The following is a 26749-nucleotide window of genomic DNA, read 5'->3' as shown; positions in this document are numbered from 1 at the left end:
AGCATAATGAGGAATAACCCCACTTTGACTTTTCAAGTTGTGTACATCAAGTTGTTAAAGCGCAAATCATCGGCTTTCCAATGATACAAAATTTATTTCTGTGGCTTAATTTATTCCAAAGATCATGACTTACTATTGGTCCTCCTCCCCCCAAAAGTCCAACCCCCTCAAAAATCCCCCCCCCCCCCCCACATATGCCCCCTGCCAATTTATGACGGCGATTTTCTAAGTAAAGTTCTCACGACCGAACTCTCGCTCAATAGTTGCGAACGTTACCGATTGGTCGTATCCTTGCTCTTTCGAGGCGCTAGGGGCTAGGAAATCGATCTGCAAAAACCATGGCAAAAACGCACACTGACATACTGATCACAAGCCAACATACAGAGGGCGCTGTTATAGTTTTGTCTGGTTGCAATAAATCTAATTAATTATTTTACACATGGAGATGAGTGGTTTGTTAAGTACTAATCTTGGGCCAAGACATTGCAAAGAGGGCGATATCAAAACGAACCGATATCGGAACCCGCTATGCCAGCGGCTATCGTGAGCGCTGATTCTTCGTTGAGCGCCCTCTTGCGCTTTTCCCCAGCACCCTAGAGGGCGCTCAACTTAACAAATGCTGTAGTGAGAAAAAAACTACAGAGGGCGCTTTACTTGAGTTTTCTGACTCGGGGTCTCGGTCATTTCATGCATTTTGTTGTGTCAATGTGAATGGCCTGTGAATGTGTACTTCCTTGGCTTTCACAGTTGATTCTGTGAATAATTTTGTTCACTTATCCTTCACAGCCTGAAAAGATTTGGACAAAATGTATTCTAGTTTTGTGGTAAGTAAGAAAGAACTCTGCAAATTGATTGATTGCTTTTTATGCGTAAACAAAACAAAAATATTTAGGCCTAGTTGTAATTGACTTGAGCAGTTGACAATGTCACTGACAAGTGACATGGTTGAATAATTTGGCGATGGTGTAGAAGTGTAGGGCCCCTGTTTCGATCAAATGAGAGTCAAGGGTATTTTTTATTACCAAAAAATGACATTTTCAACCCAATGCAGACTTCTCATGACACCTATTTTGTTATTTTTGAACAGTTTCTTGGGGTAGAAATTACGATTTTCCTACGCGGTTTACGGTTGGCATGGGTTGGTGCCGTGCGATTCAGCGCGCCTTGCACGCTTATGGTACATCGCGCGGTGTCGACATTTTTATTTTCGTGTTGCATTTTGTTGTCATCATCGTCAGTTTACCCCCAAATTTCTCTTAAAAATTCAAAACCCTGCCTTTTATTAGTCCGAGTAACTTGGACCCAACTTATCGCCTTTTTAACATTCGGACATGGTCTGGCGATAGTTAGTAGGGTCCAAGCTAAATCCGTATATGCTGAGCAACACAATTCTGTTATTGACCCAAAAACCCAACATTGCCCAACAAAAAAAATCAGATTTCACCCTCAAAACAGCCTCCAAATTACTAGATACGCCACCTGAGGTACAAGTAGACATTGATAATTAAGATGGTTGTACCGAAGTTTAATTATGATCCGGATGAAAAGTAAAATTTCCCGTTCAATTCCGAGAGCTCCCCTCGCGATCGTGAACACATTAAATTTCTGACTCGTGTTTGAATTGCGATTTGGTCTTCATGCCCAGCATTCATTCGATGGTCCCCGTATCCTGAGTGCGATTCCGTTACCGAGCACGCGTGATGCAACCGAGCGCGCGTGATGCAACCGAGTGCACGTGATGCATCGATTATGATAATGAGTAGACTGGATCACGTTTGTGAACACAAGTGCATTTCGAAAGATAATAGGGAGTCCGGAATTAGAGCAGATTTTATGGACGGAAACCAGTTCAAGCTAGTTCCTGACTCCCTTTTATTGTTCGATTTATCTACATATATGTTCTTAATGTCGCCAACTACATGTAGTTAGGTAGGTCAAAGTAATTTGTCTCTTAATTTGGGACACCAAGTGGCGGTTCTGTCATCGATCACGAGTTTATCAGGAGTAATTTCAATATGGCAGATCATCAACAGCACGGATGTCCAGTAGTATGGCTACGTCTTGTGCCTGCGTGTTCTCAACCGGCGAAGACCCAAATGTATTGCTCATTACAGAAGGTTCGGCTACGATATTTAAATCCATGCCGCGCAAGCGCGAAATGTCATGAAATGTCACGGCGACAAACAATTCCCAGCGGCTGTTTCATGAAACACACAAGAAGCACTTCATTTCATCACGCGCTTTGCAATGCCAATGTTGTTTCCAAAGTTCACGAAGCCTTGTTCTATAAATTTAGAGTCCAAAGTTGACATTTTTTTCCTGTTCTGGTTACCTTGGTACTTTGCAATTTGCCAATCAAGTATCATACGATTTTGTCGGGTCATGAGTTTGCTATGCATCATCACTGCAAAATACAACATTTGTTTTTGCTGTAATTTTCAGAAATGGATGGATTTGGGGATTAGTATTTGATAGCAAATTTGTTACACTGACCTGTTTTAAGTTTTGTGTTCATAGATGCTGGGAAAACCAAGAAACAAATGTTGTTGTTGTACACATGTATGTAGTCTTGTTCCCTGATTGTACTTCAGACGAAACAGCAACTTTTTGATGTCGGGAAATTGTCAGGTCAGGGAACCAGACTAGCTGGCTTGCACCCATTCACGGATGTGTAACCGACTACAAACAAAATGTGGACTAACTAAATTTAGTAAATCGGGTGCAATTTTTGGGGGAAAAAAGTCAGTTTTTCCAACGATGGTTGGCCGACCATCGTTGGAAATTGTTACAAAAATTCCATTTTTCTTGAAAATGACAGCACATCAGGTGCCATGATTTCACAGGATGCTTGAGACTATTATGCACTTATAGTCAAGTAAGGCACATGCATTTCATAATCATTTGGTAGTTTTGTTATTTGATGTTTGCAAATATTGTATATTACCTGAAAAGAGTGTATCCGGATGATAAAATCATAGATGTCAGATTTACATGGAACAGGGACAGGGAGAAAAAAGCAGAACCTGAATTAACTTCCTGATTCAAGAGCCCTATAAATATCTTGGGAAAAAAGAAATTGGAGTGTTTTCAATAAAAAAAATTTCATTGCAAAGTCCTCACTAATATCACACAAGCCAGCTGTACCATTAGTAAGTAACCACAGGATGTGAGAAATCACAAACAGAAACTTTTTCCCAAATATTTTTCCTGTTATTACGTCTGATGCTTATTGATAACTTCCTTTGAATGACGTGTGGGGAAAAAGTAGTAAACAACCATTTCCTTTCATGCCTCTGTACAGAACGATATTGACCAGTTGACATATTGCCATCAATAGATCGATTGCAGTTAACAGCCATTTTTTTTTTTATATACGTGTACATGTGTAGGTGTGTTTGATGTTACAGTAATTCACTGACAGTGAATGCACAAGATTTTTTGTTGGTTGGCAGACCATCGGCTTTTTAAGCACCTTGAACGGCATTGTGAAGAATTTGGCGCTATATAAGATTGTTATTATCAAGATGTCCACTCATGCGCACCCCTGTTGAACAATAGCAAAATTCCTTAAAGGTGACTGTAGAGCAAATAAGTTGTTCAGGCACATCCCTGCTATTTCACACTAGACAAATCTGGGGGTCAACACAGGGTTGACGCAGGGTTGAAAACGTGGCGATTCGCACTTGAAAATTGTCAACCCTGCGTCAACCCTCCGGTTGATTTTTGCCCTGGGTTGAACTCAACCGTGCTCCAGACCAAGGTTGAGATTTTCTACCCGGGTTGAAAGTCTCGTCCTGGGTTCAAAGCGGTAGTAACCGAGCGAAAGAAGCTCGGTTTACGCGAAACAAAAAGGACGTGGGGGTTGAACTCAGGGTAGAAAAATCACAAACGCAACCCGGGGCAGCCCCAGGTTTGCCCAGGGTTGAGTTCAACCCGGGTTGAGAGGCTCTAGTGTGAAAAGGTCTAACCTTTCTGAATTCAAAATCAAACAGTTTATAGGAAATTGGCAGGTAAGGTTGTATCAATGATTGACAGAAATATAAATGGGAAAATAAAATCTACAAACTGTTCTGAAACCATGAATGCACGAGAAAATATTTGTTTTTGATACATTTTTGGAATCTCAGTATATATTGAGATTTTGGACAAAGACATTTGTTTTTGCCTCACCCACAAAATACACCCCTTCTCTGACTGTGACTTCATGGGTAAAAACACATGTACTTGTAGCTTACCGCTCCAAAAGATACAAGCACAGAGAGTTTGGGCTTTGGAGATCAGGGCAGACAAGCTTACCTGTTTGTTTCAGAAAAAAATTGTAGATTTGTTTGTATTTCCGCAACCTTTGAAATGTTCAAGAGAGATCTAGTACATTATAAAGCAGTCATAGTTGGGCTCTTTACCTTCCTCATTCCGTACAATTTCTTTTACACAAACTGACACTGATCCTAATTTCACCAGTTAAAAAAGGTTTTATTCAAATTTTTTGTGTTAGCCCACAATTATACGGATGAATGAAATTCGTGTCAAACCTTTCAAAACGTTTTTCTCCAAATTGTATTGCCGCAACATGCTTGCATGTCAGTTCGTGAAAACAAAAACTGTTGATTTTCACGAACTGTATCCACTAGCGCGCTAGTGTAAGTTCGTAGTGTCGGTGATGATGACTGTGACCACGAATAATGTGTAGACTAATCACAAACAGATATATTTTGGAAATTTGTATTTAAAAACACTGTACGTCTGCGTAGAATTTTTCAGCAAATTTTGACGAGAAATATGCCCAGAAGATTGCCAGGTATTACAAGCACTGGTCAATTCTAAATGTAGCAGACTTTCTACCTCTTTATGATACTTCAACAGCAAAACTATGGAGAAAGTTTTAGTGGACGTTGAACAATCAATGCCATGAAGCATTCCAGATGTAGAATGCGAACTTGTGACTTGATTGATGTCCTAAATAATCCAGGATTCAGCCCACTTTCCTACGAGTGCAAGATGTGTGACAGTCTGGCAGCGATAAAAAGCGTCTCTGGGAGCCACAGCTTAGTTAGGATTAACAGGGCACACGGCTTAATCTCCAGGAAAGCCAGATCAATCCCACTTAATCCATCACTAATAAGACTTCCTTCAATTTGTACAAGACAGTAACCTGATAAAATTTCTCTCAAACTTGATCGAGTTGTAAGCACCCATGCTTATCGCGTCACTTAGCACTTAGCACCGGAACACAGGCGTACGCTCCACGTTTTAAAAAGGTAAGCTGGCGGTTTGAACTCGGGCAAAGTTTTTGACTTCCTTCCGTGGCTGCCAGCCAGCGTTACTGATTGGCGTTTTCCTGATAGCTGTCCAAGACGGACGTAGAAAATGATTCCCCCATACTGCCTGCGTCTTTAGCCTCCCCTGGGGAATTCATTTAGCCTCCCCAGCCTACATTAATTGTTGCCAAGCCCGGTCCCTCCGTTCATTGTGGATTAATAGCTTCAGCTGGTCAGGCAGTGTTGGGTTGGCTCTGGCATGTAAAGACAACAGTGGAGGCTGTCGTTTGTAAACCTGTGCACGGAAGTTAGCCACAGATTCTTCCAAATGTGAGTTTGGTGATGCAGAGTATTTATAATTTTATTTTGAAGAGTTGATTTACCATGTTTACTTAACTTTTTTACGAAACATTCAAGTAGTCTGGCTGATATTTGGATCACCTGATACTTTGAACTGAGTGAATGTTGCATTTGAATAACCATTTAGTAAATTAATTATTTGAAAACAATTTTTGTAAAATATAGATGTTTATCAAGAATGATTTTTTTTTCATAACACCGCATTGCACATTAACATCAACATTCTTGTTCATGTATGTGTACATGTACACTAATTGACCAACTTACGTACACGTGTCGAAAAGCACGTTATTGTGTAACTGTTATTTTTGTTGATGCATAATTAACTGTGAAACATTTTAATTATTCCCCTAGAAATTGAGACCTTTTCCTCGTAGCATCCATTGAAATCAATAAATGTACAAGACTCCATCACATCAGTAAATTTATACATCTTATGCAACATCCATTGATTGGGTCTTTGTTTGTAATAGTATTAGAGTCAAATGATGCACGACGGAAGTGGAGTGAATGAATATTTTAATACACGGACAAATGTCACCTGATGTTGATGAAGTGAATGAACTGTTGATGTGTGGAATACTGCGTACATTTATATCAAGTCCAGTTGTGTAACATGTACGTGTATGAATGCAGTTAGTGTGTTGTCATGACCTGCAGGACTCAACCCATCAAACCCCAACAGCATGTTTTGTTGGAATCTGTCAGGATTGTTATGGTTCTAGTAAATCATGCTAGGGAGTTAGGGTTAATGACAGATAGGAACAATGGTAATGTCCCAGAAATGAACCTACCAATTTAAAGGGAATATACAACATTTGCAAACATCGAAAAATAAAACTATCAAGTTTTTATGAAATATCTTACTTGGATGTTGGTAAATGACAGTCTAAAGCATCCTGTAAAATTATGGCACCTGGTGTGAAGTCGTTTTCAAGAAAATGGTCTTTTTGTATATCTTTCCAGCGGTGGTCGGCCGACCACCGTTGGAAAAACCTAACTATTTTTCAACTACTGCTCCAAATTTACCATTTTTTCAGTCCAAATTTTGTTTGCTATTGGTTACATGTTCATGAACGGGTGCAGGCCAGCTAGACTTGTTCCCTTACCTTACAATTTTCCGGCATCTATAAATTGATCCATTTCATCTTTAGTGGAGTCAGGGAACCAGATTTTTCCGGCATTCCCAAACACAAAGCTTCAAACATGTCAGTGTAACAATATTTTTTATCTATTATACCGGTACTTACCCCTCCAATAGTTCATTTCTAAAAAATTACAGCAAAAGCAAATGATGTACATTCCCTTTAATAAGGCAAAATCTTGCTCAAGGTGAAGAAAGGAGTGGTATCCAATACTCTGTGATACTGTCCTTCTAAAATGGTTTCCTTGGGAAGAAATCAATTGTTGTCAAAGAAGGTGATTTTAAAAAGTGTGCTCGCGGGCAGGCTATAATAGTATTTGTTGAAAGTTTTGTTTAAAACCATCCTACACAAACATACATTCTGGGCCAAGTTGTCCTTTTAGTCAAAATCAAACGAGTGACTGTTCTCAGCAGCCTACATAAAGCAGGATTAACTGGCTGGGACTATTTAAGTAACTTGATACAGCTAATGCTTTAACTCCGGATGAGTGATGAAACAGCTGTGACCCCAACTTGCCTGCTTTGTCTGTTGACCCAGTTTGACTAGTCACAGTGCTTGCTTGACATTATGATCTGACTGCTGGTAACGAGCCTTTGTTAAAAGTACAGCAGGGGAAGCGGAAGTGAATTTTGACTGTCTGTGACTGTTTAAATAGCATGAGGTTAATATCATCAGAAACCTTTATTTAAACACCTTCTGCTTCCAATGTTAAAACAACTTGCTCTATAATGTCAAGAGTTTATAGTCTTGCCCTGCCTTCTACTTGGCTACCCGGAGACTAAGAGATTATTTATTCATGCTGACATTATTGGATGTATACATTATAAGTTGTAAAATTAACGTGCAAGGAAAGCAAGTCATAAATTAAATTTGGATTAACTTATTTTAAGACAGATACACTTATGTACATGTATGAAAATTTATGCGCAAATATGCATGTACACGTATCTCGTCAAATTAAAGTAATAAACTGAGATGATTCAATGGTGAGTGCAATCAACCATGACTGAACAAATGACATAACGTCATCGCTGTTACCCGTCCAATTACAGAGAGTGTTTGCTCTGAGCTTACCGGCTAGAAATCCTCCAAGGAGATGCTTACAAACTGTAAATGCGGTTGTGTGGGGATTAAAATGTCATTTGTGTCTCCTGTCCGAGACAGGCCTTCCAGAGTCATAAAATATGCATTGGTTTTGCTGGCTTTTGGTCCACCTTGGTCTGCATTCATTTGTACCTGTGTTTTAGTCATTTATCCTGATCATTTTTGTTGTCTTTTTCATCCTTTCAGGTGCAAAGCATGACTAACTGTTGTCTGACTTCCCAAATCATTGTCCAGTTTGAAACAGGGTTTTTCCCTTCACCGACGTAATATTTATAAAGCACTCTATGCTAAGCACTGTCAGAGATCATGATAGAAAAAAATTACAATCTTGCTCAGATGGGATTCGGACCCACAACCTCCATCTCACAAATGCAGATGTTTTAATCATTGGACTATTATGCCAGTAAAGGGCAGAACCCAATATTAAACTTGATGTTGCCCTGATGCGAACTTCCATCATTCATTCACTTTTTCAAACATCTTTGCCATTCCGTTTCTCCAAGGAGCAAGCGGAAGCTCTCCCAAGAGCTGTCACAGAACACAGAGTAAGCATGGAGTCCATATCCAAAACTGAAATATTGAGATGTGCAATTTTCGTTTTGCAGGATGTTCAAGTTTCCTCAAGAAGTCTGCAGCTTGCATCATTGTGTTCCCCAGTTCCTTTTCATAATTTATTGCAGCCTTTTGAGAAAAAAAATCCTCGCACACTCTTGTTCTGCAGATCCTCAACCCAAGCCCGTCCTGGGACGAACATTTGAGTAAAAAGCTGTGACTGGGATCACTGTTTGAGATGTGCATGGGTTCCAAGCTCAACTCCTTGTGCAACAACAGATCCAAGATGGACGAGAATCAACAAGAACATCAACAAGAACAGCAACATCAGCAGCAGCAGCAACAACAGCAACAGCAGCAGCAAGAGAAACAAGACAATCAACAGCGTCCAGAGAAACAACCTCCAGAGAAGCATCCCGTGCGCCGTATGTCTTCAGAGCCGGAGAAACCGGACAATAAGGACCATTCCCCCCTGGAGGAAGTCAAGGAATCTCTGTTGCAGCTGCGCATCATGAAGGACTATGCCAACTTGGAAGCCAAGGCTAAGATCAAGCGCATCGCTGATTGCTTCTGGAACGCCAAGGAGCAGAGGGAGGAGATTGCCAATGTCTTTGCTAAGGAGAAAGGCGCAGGTATGTGATGGGTGATTCAATTTATTTTGACAATTTCTTAGTTTGTTCTGCATGAGTGTAATATTTTGTTTTTCGTAGTGTGTGGCAAATAGCTGGATGCCAGGTACAGTGCACTTAAAGGTATTATCTCGTTGAGTATCTGAGATAAGTTCTTGACAAGAGTATCTGCAAAAGAGCAAAATTGTTGTGAAGCATATGAGTTGCAGGATTTTTTAACAAAAAATCTTTGTGCATTAAAGCTACAGTCCATCATTTGCAGCTATCCAAAAAGTAACTGACATAATTATGTTGAAAAATATAAAGATAGTGAGGGAACTAAACTCCCTGTGAAATTATTCTTTCTGGCATGCTGTCACTTTGAAGAAATCAGCGAAAGAAGGCCTTTCCAATGGTGCGTCTTCGGAAGCAGATTTTTTTTTTTGGGCCTAACATTCCTTGAAATCATGCATGACTAAACAGGCTTTTGACAAAAGTATGGCATTGGACAAATGAGAACACCAGTAATTTATGTGTATACATGCTTACAGTAACATCGTTGATGTTCTTCAACATCTCCTTTATATATTCCGCACAGCCCTAGTGTACAATTATGTTTTGCAATTTGCAGTTGAAGTGTAGCATGAGCTGTCCCTTTCTTGCAAGAATCTTTCCACTGTACGAGTTTTAAACTGCATGATGGTTTCTTTATTGTTCACTTTTCAGTTGGAGTGTTCCTATGCCTTGTGTTTTGACATTGTTCTTCCTGTGATGATGCATGCATGTGCCCTTTGTGCTGCTTTGTGCCTGTTTTTAAACGTGAACAAATCCTGTAGATGCATGTGAAATGCATGGTGAGTTTCCTGAGGATCAAAAAGGATCTGCTTAGATTATCTGTACAAGCTAAACTAATCTTCTTCATAAATGAAATACATGTATTGTAAAGTAGTAAAGTAAAGTCTGTCACGAGCCAATGTGGCCGATTAGGCCGGCGTTTATCTCCAGTTTCAGTAGCATGAAACGACTGAGAATATTTCTACTCCCCCTGGATGGGATGCTAGTCCATCGCAGGTTACTCCCCAGCTAATGCCGGTACCCATTTATACTCCTGGGTGGAGAGAGGCAAGTGGGGGTGAAGTGGCTTGCCCAAGGACACAATATATGGCCAGCGGCTAGATTCGAACCCCTGACCCTCTGATCATGAGTCACGAACCCCAGCCACTAGGCCACACATTCCCACTTATAATATACATGTATTGTGGCTGCTGCAAATTTAGTGTGCTTCAACTTTAGTTTGTCATTCATGTATTTTATGAAATACAACTGAGTAGTCATTAGGTGAAATTATAAAACTCAAATTCTGGCTCTGCTATATGAAGTAATCAAAGAAGTTGTGACTACCTGTACCTTTAAAAAATTTCATCTTTAAAATTTTACAGCTTGTTCACTTGCCTTGAAATTATACAATGTTTCTACACATGAAGTCCATAATTTACATTTTCATCATTTCTTGAAATCTATGTTAAAAAAAAATTGATGTAGGCCCTGAATAAATTTTTTTTAAAAAGTGATGAATTGAAAAAAGTGAATGTTCAGAGGACACAAATTGAAATGTTCTTTCCCATATGAGTGCCCTTCCATGAACTAAATAAAAACTCCCCAGGCCTTTTTGCTAGGATTTAGCCTCAATCCTGCAAAATTCTCCAATTGGCCTCATTGAAAAATCACATATACATGTACCAGAACCCTTAATCCTGCAAATTCCTCCATTATTTCTCGAATATGGTCCGAGGAGGGGTGACCACTGCCTGAATCCAGCAAAATCCTGCGGCAGTGACTGTCAATATATTGAGGCTTGGCCAGTGACATCCTGGAGCAGTACGGAGGATTTCAAGCATAATCCAGGCCTATATTTATGCATGGCTGAGCCAAAACAACACAAGGTCAGGCCCAAGACCTTGACAAAGTGCATCCTAAGAAATCAGTAACGCACTTTTACCATGTAACCTCAATCCTCCAAATTCCTCCACTTTGGCAAAGAGGATTTTGAAGGATTCAGGGCGGTTAGGGTTAAAAATATATGTTCAGAGGACACAACTTGAACTGTTCTTTCCCAAATCAGTGCCCTTCCATGAACTAAATAAATTAAAGTTAAGTTAAATTACATGTAATACAAAAAATAGAATTTTGACTATTTATGACTTGTTTTCAGAACTCGTTGTCAGCATGCTCACGGTGTTATCCAAGGAAGGCCTCTTTAAGAATGACAGTGTCTGGTTCACCGCCTACTACGTGTACAATACAGTCTGGAACCTGAGCGACGCCAGTCTGCTGTGCGCCCAGTGTCTTGGTGAAGCTGGTATGGTGAAACTGTGTGCAGCCAATATAGCGCACGGGCCGTACAGAGAAAATATGAAACAGAAGGTATGGTTTTGTCATTGTTGCTTCTCTTACAATTTACGATGTCCATACTGTACATTTGTAAAAAAAAAAAAAAAAAACAACAAAACATAATAAACACTGCTCCCCCCCTAAGCACCATCGATATATCGATATTACTTGATTATTTGATATTATTTTGATATCAATATTGACGATAGCAATTTTTTTATCCTATAAAAATATCGAAATTTTCGATATTGAGGAATGATATCCAAAATGCGTCAGATTATCATCAAAATAAATCTCCCGTTTGTGCTTATACTTTGTGTTTATCGTTTGCTGTATAATGAAATAAAACTTGGCGGCAACTTGTGCTTGTGACTCAAATTTAAAAAATCACGCAATGCCAAGCGGCGTCGCTTTGTGCTAGAGCATTCGCTGGAATTCGCAGTCTCCCCCTATAAAAAAAACTATTAAAAAAAACGCCCATTCTGGACAAAGTTTCAGCAATATATGCTCCAGAGGAAGCTGTGGAAAATTGGGACTTAACCTTTTTAATTTTTTTTTTTTTTTAAATCAAAGTGTCATCTTTATGGCCTTTAACTTTTACATGGGATAATTGATCTATTGAATATTCTTGATATTGGATTTCTGATATATCAATTATTGAAAATTGTGATATCCACGTTGCATACTCTCCCCCCCCCCCCCAAAAAAAAACCAACAACAACAACAACAAGACTACGTCATTCTGGGAAATCACAATATTTTTGTTCTTCTAGGAAGCAGGCAGGTAGTTCCAGAGAGTTGTTGAGAAAAGTTCTTTTCTTTTTAAATTTTGTGTAGACCTGTCCTGCTTTTTTGTTCCTCTGGCCATGCACAATTTGACAGCATGCAAAAATACTCAGTAATGCCAAGTACATGTAGATTTGTAATTATTTTTCCTTAATCACCCATTAGTATCAATAATACATGCAATGACCATTAAGAGCCAAACCCATAAGGAATATGAAACCATAGACATTTCATTAATTCCCATTGAGATTGATGAGTCTGTGATAGTAAATGACAAGCTCCATAATGCAGATCATTATTCCAAGGTTGAGTTGATTTCCGGTGACCAGTTCTCTCCAGACCCACAAAGTGCAACGATATCACCCATGGTCATTATCCACCTGGAAATTTACCATGCTTTGACTCTGGCTAATTTAGAAGTTCACCGTTGAAAGTTCACGTACAATGTATAATGGTTGGTTTTTGGTGTGCATTTACGGGTAGTACTGGAAATGGTTACCGATAAAAAAAACCACGGGTTCCAAGATACAGATCCAAGAAACCCAACCCAAAAATTCAAATCTCAGAAGTTGCTGTTCAGATTTTTAAAAAAAAGGTCCGCACGATAATACATCACTTCCAAATCAGTGCGTCAATACAGCAAGACACGTACATGTACAAGTATGTACAGCGAGTTTTACATATTGTATAGCTTTCAGGTGTGAAGTGCAACTTTTGCGAGCGTCATAAATGCAAAATATGTTTTGTTTTTCCCACGTAGCCTGGTTTTCATTTTGAAAATTCCCCACAAATGACTTTCCAAACCATTCTTTTTGGTGTCTGAGAAGTTACTTTAGTAATTTGTAAAGTTCTTTACGGTCACTCGATTCCATAATCTAGAGCTGGTTCCTGACATCAACGGTTTGGTACTCGGATATTGGGATACCTGGTTCAGATGCACAGCACTGGTCGTTTACTACATTGCCAGCCTGTATTATCCAGTGCAACTGGATCCAATTTATGCAGCTCTCAAGCACAGAGTAGCGCTAAGCGCAGAAAAGATTTACCAAATTATTATGAAATACCTAACTTGACTGTAAGTGAATAATAGTCTCAAGCATCCTGTGAAATCATTGCACTTGGTGTGCTGTCATTTTAATTTCAAAAAAAGTGGAAGTTTTTATCAGTTTCCAGTGATGGTCGGCTGAAGCCATCTTCTCCCACATAGTGAGCAAGGCAAAGACCTCGTCATTACTAATGACAATTGTAAGTTCTCATGAAGCTCTGACAACATTTTGAACAAAACTACTACATAATCAAGTTTTCAGAACCCCAAAAGTCTGCTTCAGACTAGTATTCAAAAGTCATGCCAAACCAAATGGAATTGGGAGCAAGTTAGGTCAACCCAAATAGACTTTGGGTTATACATGTAGACCGGAAAAATTAATGTATTAATATCCATTGAGGAGTCTTTCCGAATGACTACAACATTCAATCTTCCAAAGTAGTCACTCCTAACTCTTTCGGCAAACGTCAAACTTAATTCCAATGTTCAGAACAATTTATTCTGGCGAGACTGTGCAACGCCAGTCTGAAACGGGTGTTACAGCATTTCACAACCCCTCGAAAGCTTTTCTCTGCCTCGGTGTCTTCTCGGATGGAAGCACTCGGAAGTCATTACGCCGTAAACCCTGTTAATCCCTGCCTAATGCTAAATGACTCTCCGCCCGCTCTGTCTCATTACTGATATCACATGAACAAGGTTAGGCCAAAAAAAAAAAGTCTCCGGTTTCTGGTATGGAGCTTGCCCCAAAAGTGGTGCGGCGACGCGGCTTTTTTTTTTTTTTTTACCTGTTTTTTTTTTTTTTTTGGCTTCAAATGTCGGCTGATGACTGCAAATGGTGCCCGACTAAACTTAGTGCAAATATATGGGAGTCCAGAGAGGCCACATAAAGCTTATTCTCAATCATAACCCCATCTAAAAACACGTTAAAATTGGGCAGCAGCAGAATTCCAGTCAAACCAGTGAGTTTGGCAGTTTTGAGACATCATCTTGTATTGAAAAAAAAACTTTTTCATTTTGCCGACGCGCATGGCTACGGCGACGCGCGCGCATACCAGAAACCGGAGACTTTTTTTTTTGGCCTTATGAAAGGATAGCGTCCGTTTACCGTGCCCCTGGGGTTTGGGTTTCCTTGTCCAGAGTATCATCTCTGGGTCGTGTTATCGTTTCCAACACGCTGAAGGCCGATCAGTCGGATATTTAAAACTTCCACTGATAACGGTGTGATCCGATTTTAAAGAAACAGTGAATATCCTGTCCAGACTTTTAAGCCTGAGTGGTGTTTTTTTTACCATCTGTTTGTGAATGACTTGAAGGAAAATTTAACCGGTGGCTTGGATCAAAGAGTTATGGTGCAACTCGGGATTTTAATTGTAATCAACGTTTCCCGCAGACTCTGGCACCAATGCTCAGCCTCTTGGCCTGGGTTTTAATCTTAGACGAAGATAATTCCACTTAAAATAATAAGCTGTTTTTATATTTTTAAAGGTTTTTTTACTTTTTTTTTTAAATCATTTTTCCTATAAAAAAACAAACAAACAAACAAACAATAGCAAATGAAATTTTAGATAGATAGCAAATAGATATGAAGAAAGCATATATATACTGCAGCTGCATGAGTACCACCTAGGCTTTTTAAGTTAACGGATTACATACATGTATGTTAGATATTTGATAATTCTTTTCAAATACAAGGGTGGTTTTTATATTTTTGAATAATATCCAGGAAATCAGGAAATTGCATGTATCCCGATTCATATGAATACTAACTGCTGAAAACCATTTCTGAGAAGAAATTGACAAAAACATAATTCCTTTCACATTAGCAGGCACAAGTAACTTAGACATGGCTTAATTAAGAACAACAGAGAGTACATGTAGGCTGCTGCCCGCGATTTTGTAAGTACCATTGTATTGAGGATGCATCCTGTATTCAGGGTACTAGACCAAGATGGCTGCTATCTTCCATTGATGTCTGTTGTCCGTCTCTCCTGTGCCCAGAATGTTGCCTTCCTCATCAAAGCCTCCCTCAGCATCCTCCACAACCTGTCCAAGGCCCCTAGCAATCGTCACTTCTATCGTCAGGAGGCAGTGGAAGCTAAGATCCAGCCCTACGCCCAGGGGTGTGACGATAACGACAACGATGCCTACCTCAAGGCCATCACCATGATGACGCTGGCCTACATCCTGGATGAGGAGGAGGACAGAGTCGATTCTGGAGACACCAGTGAGTTTAACTCGTTTTTTTTTTAAAGTTTGGTTCATCTCATTAATTATCCTTGGTATTAAAAGGCCACCGCACATTATACGTTCCAACTGCAATCAAGTTGATTTTTTCAGTCGGAATCGCATGTTTCGCGGTGAATCACGATTGCAGTTTTTGAGTCAAGGCCTCACTGCCGACTCAGTTGCAAATAATCGACTGTCGTATCTTAACGATTCATTTGTCTTTCCCCAAGTGACTGCATAGTTTACCCTTAAGGCAAAATAATCTTTTGCCAATACTCAGTGTTGCTATTAACCTTTCTGTTCCAACACTTTTGATTCATTCTTGTACATTTTCTTTTACTTGCAAAATCAGGACATAAAGTTTACCGTTCAGACTTGCAGGTTGTTTTCTCCTTTTTCTCTTCTCCTTTTGCTCTGATATTATTCCACACAGTGTACTTTTGGTGGCGACAGTTTTAATTAATCCGAATTTGAAGTTCCAGCCTTACCCTTAGAATAGTACACGGGATTATATTGGTAACATCCTCAGCTTAAGGGGTGCCTCTCTCAATTCTGTATCATGCCCGGGATGGGGCTGGCCTCATTTTAACTTACCCCGCTGTGTAGAGGATAATCACCCCGAGTGTTATCGGATAACCCATGTAGGGCCCTGAGGCTTATTGTGACTCCCCCCCCCCCCCCTCCTCGACCCAATTCTCTGAGGACTGAGTTGCAGCTTGAAGTCAGAGGTCAGGAACTATGGATGGCAGTATTAAGCCATCTTGACTTTGCTTGTTGGTTGCCTGTGAAACATTTTTTGGAGTTTTGGATTACTGTGAACCTTCCCTTGCTTACTCCGTCATCTACCCCATCCCCTACCCCATCCCCTACCCCCACCCCTCTTTCCTTCACCCTCCCATTTCCCCATCCCCACCCCCTTTCCCACTGAGTTGGTGCTTAGAGTCAAAAGTCAATTGTGAGTTTATTATGGGAGTAAGCCGTTTTGAAATCGCTTGTTGGTTGCCTACAAGACATTTAGGGCAATTTAAGGGTTATTGTGAATTCTCCCCTCTCCTGTCTACCCCCTTTCCCCCACCCCTTGTGAACTGAGTGGGTGTGTAAAGTCAAAAGTCATTCAGGGGCTTCTGATGGCAGTAAGCCGTCTTGACGGTGCCTGTCGGTCGCCTTACGAGACATCTTGGGGAAACAGCTCAGGATGGATAAGTTTCTTGCCGATGGCAATCTGTCTCTCAGTTTCTTGACAGAATCTGTCTGTTGAAGGGTCAATCCAAGACCAGCCAACTCTTTTCTGCCTTTCCGAAACACGTTTACATCTTAAAATTGTTTTTTGAAGTGTTGATAAGTTCTAAAGAACTCTTAAGGCATACCAATAAGTATACTGTTCAATTCTGAAAACGTGACAGTGTGTTAAAAAATGTTTTCTTTGTTTTTTCAGTAATTATTTTCAAATTCATTACTTTTATCTGTTTTTTTTTACAGGTATCAAAGAAAATGGAGAAACCATAAATATGACCACTGAAAAATGTGAGTATATGTCACAAGACAGTGTAATATACCTGACATAATCATATTCCTAAAATAATGATACAATAAACCATAACCCCCTAGGCCCTTTTGGCTAGGAACCATCCTGCAAAATCCTCCAGTTGTCACTGTGTTAATATTGGAATCAGCCTCAATCCTCCAAAATGATGCGTTTTTTCTTGAATTTGTTCAGTGGAGGGGTGACCCATGCCTCAATCCTCCAAAATCATCCGTTATTTCTTGAATTTGTTCAGTGGAATGGTGACCATTGTGTCAGTTCTTCAAAATCCTCCAACAGTCACTGTTAATGGGTTGAGGCAGTGCCGATGACATTCAGAAGCAGTGCAGATGACTTTAAGCATAATGCAGGGCTCAATTATGCATGACTGAACATAAACAATGCTGGGTACAGCCTACGAACTCAACACAATGCATCCTCCAAAATCAACCGACACTTTTATTCACCATTTAGCCTCAATCTTCCAAAATCCTCCAAAACTGCCTGGAAGATTTTGGAGGATTTAGAAAGGTTAGAGGTTAGGGTTAAAGCAACTTGAAACCTTGAAACTAGTTTAGATGTAAAAATCTTTACATTAAAGCTATAGTCCATCATTTGCAGCCATCCAAAAAGTAACTGGTGTAATTATTGTTGAAAAACATACTTAGTTGAAAGATAGTAAGGGAACTAAACTCCCTGTGAAATTATTCTTTCTGGGAAGCTGTCATTTTGAAGTAATCAACGAAAGAAGGCATTTCCAACGGTGATTCTTAAGAAGCACCGTAGGAAAATTTAAATTAGTAGTTCGTTTTGTTATTCAGTGCAGCGCGCGCAAGTATTGGAACGACGCACATGCGCGCGCGGTTGTTATAATTCGTCGGATCAGTGCGCGACGCCGCGTATAGCTGCAATTCAAAACATGATTCAGTAACTTTTGATTTGAAATTGAGATCTTAGAATGCTGGTTTTTCTCGGAATGTACAGCTGAAGCTTAGCTGAAACTTTATCAGGTTAGTTGCTTAGTATCCTTTATTAGATTTTGAACTCTTTTGTTGCTTCAAACGAACAAAATGCACAAATTACAAATGATGGACTATAGCTTTAAACAAGCTTGCATATCAACACTGCATTTGGAATGAATTAATCAAAATCAATGACAGAAAAGCTTTACATCGTTGACAAAACTTTTATTGTCAAAATGGGGAACCGCCAACATACATGTAGGGCTGGATAGCTCATTTGTAGAGCACCGTAACAGCAATCCGGAGGTCGCAGGTTCAAACCCCGCACCAGTCAGTTTCTTTGTTCTAACATTAAAGTTTTATCGTTTCAGCTACTGTGGAGTACATCATCGGTTTACTCAAGGATGCCCAACAGAGTACAGACAGACGTAGCCAGGGCTTGTCGTGTGCCGAGCTAGCTCAGGGACTGGGACGACTTGCCGTCAATGATCACAACAAGAGCAGGGTAGGTCCTTGTCTTCGTTCAAGATGCTAGTGATCGAAAGTGGATCGCCTTTCTTGGGAGCCACTGCTGTTTGTTCCGTGGTAGTGTGCCCTCACACTTCGTGTTTTGAAACAGCGGCAGTCCATTCGAGTGGCACCAAAAACTCTCTCTTTGTAATTGATTTAGGGGTTGCTTGTGCAAGAAGACCATAACTCTGCAATGACAGACTGATCCATTATAGGACCATGTTATATAATATGTTTTAATGCATATTTTGAAACAGTGTCAGTCCATTCAAGTGCCTCATAACTCTCTCTTTGTAATTGATTTAGGGGCTGCTTGTGCAAGGAGACCATAACTCTGCAATGGCAGTAGACTGATCAGTTAGAGGCCATGTAATATTTATATTTTCTAATACAATCTTGGAAAATAATAATAATAATAATATTGGCTTCTTGTATAGCGCTCATGTCCGTCACAAAGTGACGCTCCTGGCGCTCTATTATTACACCTTTTGTGTCCAATGTAACCTTATTTTCAAATTTCATTATTTTCAAGGATATTTGGGTGCCTTTCTGGTTTCTATGGTGATGCAAATTTTCATATTCACGAACAAAAATGTGATGTCATATTCGGCAGGGACGTCAATGTTACAGCTATTTCAGCACCAAAAGCTGTCAGACTTTTTGATATTTTGCTGTTGTAAATTATTCTCTGTTTCTTTGGTGATTCATTGTACTGATGTCTCAGTACATGTCATTAAGCCAATAAGCTAACTTTTCTCATAGCTGTTTTCAATTAGCAAATGTTTGTTTTTCAAAATTTGAACAGAAACCCCTAAACTGAAAAAGTGTTTGCCTAAAAATGACATCACAGCAACAGCACCTCCAGTTGTCGGGAAAAGCATGCAAACATTTGTAATGTTTTAAAGAAGTGCACCTTTCAATAAAATTCACCAAAAAAAGGAATGTCAAATAGTTTTCATACATTTAAGAGGAGTAGAAAGTTGCACAGAATAAGTAAAATTCCTTTCAGTCTCTTTAAGCCGCCCCCCTGCGCAGTGCACATGTGGGGAAATAACACAACGACACAAATTCCACACAGCATGTTCCAGATGCGCGTAGCATACGCAATTGCACACGTCAGACTTTTGTGCATGCATAAATCATGGCTGTGATTGGTCAGAGTGGCCCGGGCTAAGTGGATCGGTCCATTCCATACTCGCACTGAAACACTGCTCGCCATTCACCAATCCACCGTTTCAGATTCTACAAGCCGGTGCCTTGCCCCTCCTCACCTCCATGCTGCAACAAGACGGTCTCCTCGAGGAACAAGAGGCAGCAACCCAGGCCATCTGGAACCTGGCCTTCGACAGCACGGTCCGTCAACACCTGGCCGTGGACAAGGCCTGCGTGGAGGCCTTAGAGAAACTAACCCACAGCAAGGAGCAGTCGATACGGACGGCAGCCAAGGGGGCACTGTGGGTCGGGCAGAAGCAGAGCCGTAGCACTAGGACATCGGTGGCAAGCTCATCGGTGGCAAGCTCTTCGACATCCGGAGGGTCAAGCAGTGAGTACCAAACACTGGGAATGATTGGAAGGCGCAAATCTTAACCTCCGTGGATCCTTCAAAATCTGCCAGAAGGTTTTGAAGAATGGACTGAGGAAATGAGGGCTGAGCTATTAATACTTACCTAATGAAGAATAGTTAGGTTGTCAAGAATATGCTCGTGGTTGTTTGCTCGTTGATTGAGTATTTAAGGCAGGCGTGTGCATCGAAACCAGGTACCCGAGTACCTGACCGCTGATGTCAGAATCCAGTTCCAGACTATGGGATCAGGTACTCGTAACTATCTTTACAAATTACTTAGTAACTTCTCACTTTATGAAAAAGAAAGGTTTTGAATGCCAATTGTGGGAATTTACAAAATGAAAACCAGACTACATGGAAAAACCAAAACAGATTTTATGTTTATGTGCATTTCAAGGCGCGACAGATGACGCTCTCGAAAGTTGCAGATTACACTCTTAATCTATGAAGCCATTCAGACAACTTCCAGGATTTGAATATTGTTGTTGGGTTTCTTTATGAGTACCCGGGGACCCGCATTTTACCTCACAGAGTAGCACAGAGTCCATTGGACGGTTCAGACGTTCACGCCCAACTTTTGTCATGACTGTGTTTCCTACGGTTTTCCTCTGTCCCCCCAGGAGGACCTAGTCGGAGTTGGTCCCGAGGTAGTAGCACCGGGAGCGGCCAGTTACCTCACATCATGCTCAGCTACCAGTGGGCAGCGCAGAAGGTGGTGCTCAAAGTCCGGGACCTGCTTGTGGTAAGGAGAGACTCTTTATAATCATAGGATTAGGATTCCGAGTTGCTTGCTTTTCGTGATTACTGCATTGGCTTTCTACCATTACTGGGACATTCCAAAGCTCGCACTGGTATTTCTCACAATGCACTCACTCTGACGCATGTCGGAGCCTTACAGAACGGTAACAGTTTTGTTGGGCACCCATCGCATGCATGTGATGAGTGCCCAGGCATGGCGAACAAAACTGTTAACGTAATTTCAAATTGCAGATTGATGTATCAGAATTCAGGGCAAGATCTATGATTACTGAAATGGAAGGGGCATATTGGCCATAACAGGCTGCTGCAAGTCTAGAAATTGTAGAATTAGTCTTGTTTTATAGCTCATTTTTACTCCAAGGTTTCAATGATATTACTTGAATGAACTTTAAATGAAGTAGACAGTTCAGAAAAGGAGGCAAAGCGTGTATTTCTCCTTGAAAATATCCTTATATCATGGTCCATTCAGGCATAGGTAGAATTCTTGTTCATGCATGAGTCACGTGACTGTGCTATGTAATTTCTGGAAGGAGTAGCGTTTTGAGTAAAACAATAATCAAGTTATTGGCCCCAGTGACACCATGATGACCTTTGACCCCAGTTTGGTCATGTGACATGTTGGGGCCGGGCTACTGATACTTTTGACAAAGTTTGGTTGAAATCGGTCAAAATGCGTAGGAGCAATAGACAATGTCAACGTTTGTTACTTACTAAATAAACAGAGAGACATGATGATTAAATAAGCTGCTATCCCGGAGCTAAAACAAAATGGTATAGTAAATTAAGTCTGTCCCGAGCCACTGTGGCCCATCAGGCCGGCGTTTATCTCCGGTTTCAGTAGCATGAAACGACTGAGAATATTTGTACTCCCCCTGGATGGGATGCTAGTCCATCGCAGGTTACTCCCCAGCTAATGCCGGTACCCATTTATACTCCTGGGTGGAGAGGGGCAAGTGGGGGTGAAGTGCCTTGCCCAAGGACACAATATATGACCAGCGGCTGGATTCGAACCCCGGACCCTCTGATCATGAGTCACGAACCCTAACCACTAGGCCACACATAAATTGTACTGAAATTTGCTATAATATCAAAACTATCTATTGCGCTCAATGATGTGGAAACTAAGAATATCCTCAGAGCCCAAGTAACAAAATGGCTTTTTCCCATTCATCGTGTTTCAGACTGCAGGGTATCGTGTCTGGGTGGATGTTGACTGCATGTATGGATCCACGCTCCAGTCCATGGCAGAGGCAGTGGAGAACGCAGAGGTTATCCTAGTGTGCATATCGGAACGCTACAAGGAAAGCCCCAATTGTCGGACAGGTGGGTATAGACAGAATTGTCATGTTGTCTCACGTATAGGCTCCGTGCACCAGTATCTGCATATCAGTTAACAAAGGGAAAGTTGGGGGAGACCAGTGTGAGACAATTGGACACACTTGATGCTCAAGCAAAACACTGTGTGGGATTGTGCCATAGAGCTATATTAAATGACTAGAGCGCTAACTCCTCATTCTTGCGCGCGGAGAAGCTTTGAAGCCGTCCTGCGCGCTGACATTTTGAATTCATGTGCGTGTTTGTACAACATACTGAAATTGGATGGAATGAATTTTGAAAGTGTACTCTAAATGCAACGCGCAAGTAGAACGTACGCTAACAACTGAAGCGTATCACAACGGTTTAAAAAAAACGTCACGGTAATCATCTGCAGCGGAGACGCGCTGTTTGCATAGAGCAAAATGAAATGCTCATTTGCTGATTGTGCGTTTCGGTTTTCGGTAACGAACCTGTATAGCATACCAGTACAAATGCAGATATGCAAATAGCCGTACAAAAGCCGTACAAAATTTTGAGTTTTCCATAGGTTTGTGCACAAACATGGATGCGCCCAGCAGGCATCACTTTGTACATGAGTCAGCACTCTAGTAATTTAATAAAGCTCTATGGATTGCGCATATTAAGAATGAAATTAATTGTATATACATTTAACTTTTTTTCGTTTCTTTTTGCCAGAGGCTGAATACGCCTACCAGTGTCGTAAATCCATCATACCCCTGATGATGGACAAGTATTACCAACCCAACGGTTGGCTGGGGATGATCATGGGCACCAAATACTACGTGGATCTGTCAGGACGGCATTCCTTCTCTGACCAGGCTCAGAAGCTACTGCGGGAGATCTCCGACATTGGCAGTGCGGCGTTACTCGAAGGCGAGTTGCATTTGGAAAGAGCGTTAGACCTGGGGCCAATATCTCTGCTAAGCACAGAATTTTGCGCTAATGATCACCATTCTTTGCCAACTGCGCTAGCAGAAAAATTCTGTACTTACACTGTTCAGTCAAGTGTACCCCCTTGAAGAAAACACCGACTTTTGTACATGGAAAGATTTTGATATAATTAAAAATAACATATTTAATGATATGAAATTTTTTCAATTTCCTTCACTAATCTCTGCCTGGTTGCAGATCTTCAAATTTGATCCAACATTCCCTATTCCTGTGATTTTAACATTTACTTTACCTTTGAACGTACAGAGCCCGTCTTTGAGTTTGAGGACGCCTCAACGACGATGCTGAACAACCCACGGAACCACACCGTTAGCCCCAGACCCCAGACTTTACAGAGTCCTCGTCAGAGTACGTCTAGTCCACGTCGTCACGTATCGACGCCGAGACACCAGATGCCTAGCCCGTTACCGGAGTCCCCCAGCCCGACCCAGCCCGCTCACGTCAGAGAGTGGAGTAAAGAGAACGTCCAACAATGGCTTGAACACGCTAACTTATCCCAGTAAGAATAAGTTTGTTATCGATAATTAATTTTTTGATATTATTTGAATATTATATTATTAGACTAAGAAATGCTAAATGAATAGGACAATTAATACATTGCGCAACCAATGGTTTGCCTTGAAGAGGCGAGTTTTGAAGTTTTTAAATCAAAATCCTTCTTTTACTATCCTGCAGTTTATCATATGCCCATCATAATTATTATTTAGGTACGAGACCACACATTATTATCAATATTGACCCACCCCTTTTCCACCAATAGCACTCGCAGAGTAGGGTAGTTCCCCCCCCCCCCCATTAAAATTCCCACCCCCATTTTGCAACAGCTTCCATTGGTTTTGTACATGTTTTCCAATCGAGGACGTCCTCGATTTGGTTCCTGTCCTCTATTAGAAAAGGATGTTTCACATACGTGTCCTCGACTTTACATGTGCACATAAAAAGGATTTAACATTGAAATAAAGCACGTCAAGACCAAAATTTGTTTTGCGGAAATTTTTACCCCTCAGCCCAGAGGCTCGAGGGGTATAGTTTTTTTTAGAGCATGGACAGTATATATTTAAGTTATTAGTAAGGGAATGAATATGTGCTTGGCCAGTTTTAAACACTATGTTTAAGACCGGTCTGGATGCTGATAATTACCCGGGCCGATGTGGTGCAGAACGCAGCTGTGCTGGTGTGTTGTGAATTTAGAACTATGAAATGCCGACTCACTAGTAGTATTGCGCATGCCTAGGTCCGTGAGGATTGTGAACGTTCAACCAATAAAAAGGTAAAAGGCACCAGTTTTCACAGGAGTCAAAACTTCATAAGATGCTGGAAAAGTGTTTAAGACAAGCCAGCCGGTCTTTATAATCCGCTTAAAACCGGCCATGTGACGGATTCTCGACCAATACGAATGGCTAAACTGTTTTAGATATTTATGAATGATCTCTTTTTTTTGGTTTGCAGCTTAAGGAAATCACTTAAGGACTTTGACGGCTCCTTACTGGCCCAGCTTCACACCTTACGACAAGAAGCTCCAGATTTCTTCTACACATCCCTGAGGCAGGACCTCTGCATCCAACACCTGGTGGACATCCTCAAGCTGACTGCAGCCATGGACAAAATCTTATGACGGAATCCATGAAGATGCCAATTTTTGTATTCATGTGAGACGTATATATATCGTGCCGGTTGATTCGACCGTAACATCAGGGTACCGTTAATGAATGCTGCTTAATGGACTCCTTGCGTGAACATAGGTGGCGCTCTGTGACTACTTGTGAGAACTGGGAGTGCAAGATAACAGTGCATGCAACGCATTCAAGATTAACCCTCCTATGCAAACATGTATACATTCAGTGCCAAGTAGTGCTGTCAGTTAAAATCAATCAAGTGACTGTTTTCAACAGTTAAGAGCTCCAAGCCTACACAAAGCAGGACTGACTGGCTGTGACTGTTTATGTAGCTCGATATAGCTGTGCTTTGACTGGAGGTCAGCTGCGCTGCTAGTTTCCTGCTTTTGCCTGTTGACTGAAATTGACTAGTCAGAGTGCTTGCTTGAAATATGAGCCGACTCTTTTTGACATGGCAGTGACTGTTTAAACAATAAGAGGGTTAAGTGATTGTGTGCAAAATTGCACTGTCTGTGCGCGAGTGCCAGGCCTACACCAGCAATGCATTCAAGAGTCCAGCAAAACCCTTTCTCTTTGTAAACATTGAGGGGGTGCTTGTACACGGAGTCCACCCACGCACATTACTGGATGCAGGCCAGTAGATAAGCCCAAAATTGCCTACGCCGGCCAAATCATGCTTTGCTTGCCCTTGAATTATCCGATGTAAGAGCATTTTGAGGTCCTTGAACTTGAGGGTTTGTTAAAAAAAAGAAGGGTGGAAGCCGTGCGGAGGACTGTGAGCTCGTATTTCTGTGAAATTTGGATGGAATTAGGCCCTATAAGGGCTCTATTTTGTAATGTCAGCGTAGGTGTCCATTTTCAAAATGGCGATTGGCTTCAGGACTACTTTGAAGGGTGACTATCTTTGGATGGCATTTTCTCCCAAAAGTCATCGGTTTACCACAAAACAGTTGCACAGAAAACGAAAGATGATGAAATAAGCTTTAACTTGATGTGTATCTCGAGAAGAATGTTGCAACTTGACGCCACTTTTTTCATCATATATTATCTCAATGTAGGTCATTCATTGAGATAATATATGATGATTTTTTTGAAAAGACATGAATCTGGGACTGAGAAACATTTCCAATTTTGTTAGAAAATACTTGAAAATGCACTCAACTCTCCATAGACTTTGTACACAACCAAATAAGTGGCGTCTGGATACTTCATTCTTTCTTGTGTCTCAAACATCTTGGAGAGTTGCGAGTATTTTAAAAATAATTTTGGGAAGAGCGCGCAATTATAACTGAGGTCAATGGCATTCTATTTACTGGTCTGCAACCTATAGGGTCCACTATTGGCTTCCCGTATATTGGTCTAGCGACTCTGGTCAATATTGGTCACTATTGGTCTGCCCTCTACTGATGAACAGAAAAGACTTACTAGTTAAATAAGAGAAATGTAAACAGCTGCGCTGATTTGGTACATATATGCCTTCTCTTCTGTTTCCGAGGCCTTACCCAAATGAATTGTGTGCAATTTTAGTTTGATTCATTTTCACAAGCAATATTACTCAGAACTTACAAACACTTGTCTTTAATATCAGGTTTTCCTTTTGTGATAATCATTTTGGCATTTTTAATGCAAACATCTGTAAAATATGTGTAATAACATATGTTTAAGTTGTAAAGATCTTGACAATATCCTGCTGTGAAGAATGTTTCATGGAAACTATAACTTCTGCATGCAAATCTCCTGCTTGAACTAGTTAGTGGCGTAACTTTTTTATGAATTGCGTTAGTGCTAGTTATATACTCCATTTCCTATTTTTTCAAAAAGGTTGTGTGATATGATCACATTTCTCTTTCTAAAGACCTAAAAAGATGCTTTATAAGTGGCTTTCTGTAACATTTAATTGTAGGTCTAGAACTTTATCCACGGGACATATTGCTAACTTGCAAACTTAAAATATTTTGGCATGTACGGTAAGACGCTGTGGAAATAACTACGGAGTACTTACATGTATATTAGACATGACTACAATTACAAAGATGTAATTAATTTGATATT

At 40.6% G+C, this 26749-nt stretch overlaps 1 protein-coding gene across 4 annotated transcripts; it reads left to right on the top strand.

The window, feature by feature from the left end:
- Positions 1-654: 654 nt before the first annotated feature.
- Positions 655-25778, top strand: LOC119746126. 4 transcript variants are annotated; one of them, XM_038222922.1, is made up of 12 exons: positions 655-824; positions 8589-9051; positions 11240-11451; positions 15248-15473; positions 16955-16999; positions 18331-18464; positions 19709-20012; positions 20654-20775; positions 21974-22115; positions 22806-23003; positions 23328-23580; positions 24531-24696. In XM_038222922.1, the coding sequence occupies exons 2-12, from the start codon at positions 8658-8660 to the stop codon at positions 24694-24696; spliced, it is 2196 nt and encodes a 731-aa protein (XP_038078850.1). In that variant the 5' UTR covers positions 655-824; positions 8589-8657. The 4 variants fall into 4 exon arrangements, with proteins under 4 accessions (XP_038078850.1, XP_038078851.1, XP_038078852.1 ...); XM_038222923.1 differs by lacking the exon at positions 655-824 and adding an exon at positions 5151-5588; XM_038222924.1 differs by lacking the exon at positions 655-824 and having other exon boundaries at positions 8658-9051; positions 24531-25778.
- Positions 25779-26749: the final 971 nt, after the last annotated feature.

This window comes from Patiria miniata, unplaced genomic scaffold (genome assembly GCF_015706575.1).
Source record: "Patiria miniata isolate m_02_andy unplaced genomic scaffold, ASM1570657v1 HiC_scaffold_7, whole genome shotgun sequence".
NCBI lineage: Eukaryota > Metazoa > Echinodermata > Asteroidea > Valvatida > Asterinidae > Patiria > Patiria miniata.
The sequence above is the reverse complement of the archived record's forward strand: the minus strand, read 5'-3'. Positions and strand labels throughout refer to the sequence as shown.

Excerpts from the sequence above, each read along its gene's own strand:
- LOC119746126 (XM_038222924.1), top strand. The coding sequence starts at position 8,658 with ATGTGCATGGGTTCCAAGCTCAACTCCTTGTGCAACAACAGATCCAAG. Across the intron at positions 9,052-11,239 it reads TGCTAAGGAGAAAGGCGCAG|AACTCGTTGTCAGCATGCTC; the intron begins GTATGTGATGGG and ends ACTTGTTTTCAG. Across the intron at positions 18,465-19,708 it reads ATGATCACAACAAGAGCAGG|ATTCTACAAGCCGGTGCCTT; the intron begins GTAGGTCCTTGT and ends CCACCGTTTCAG.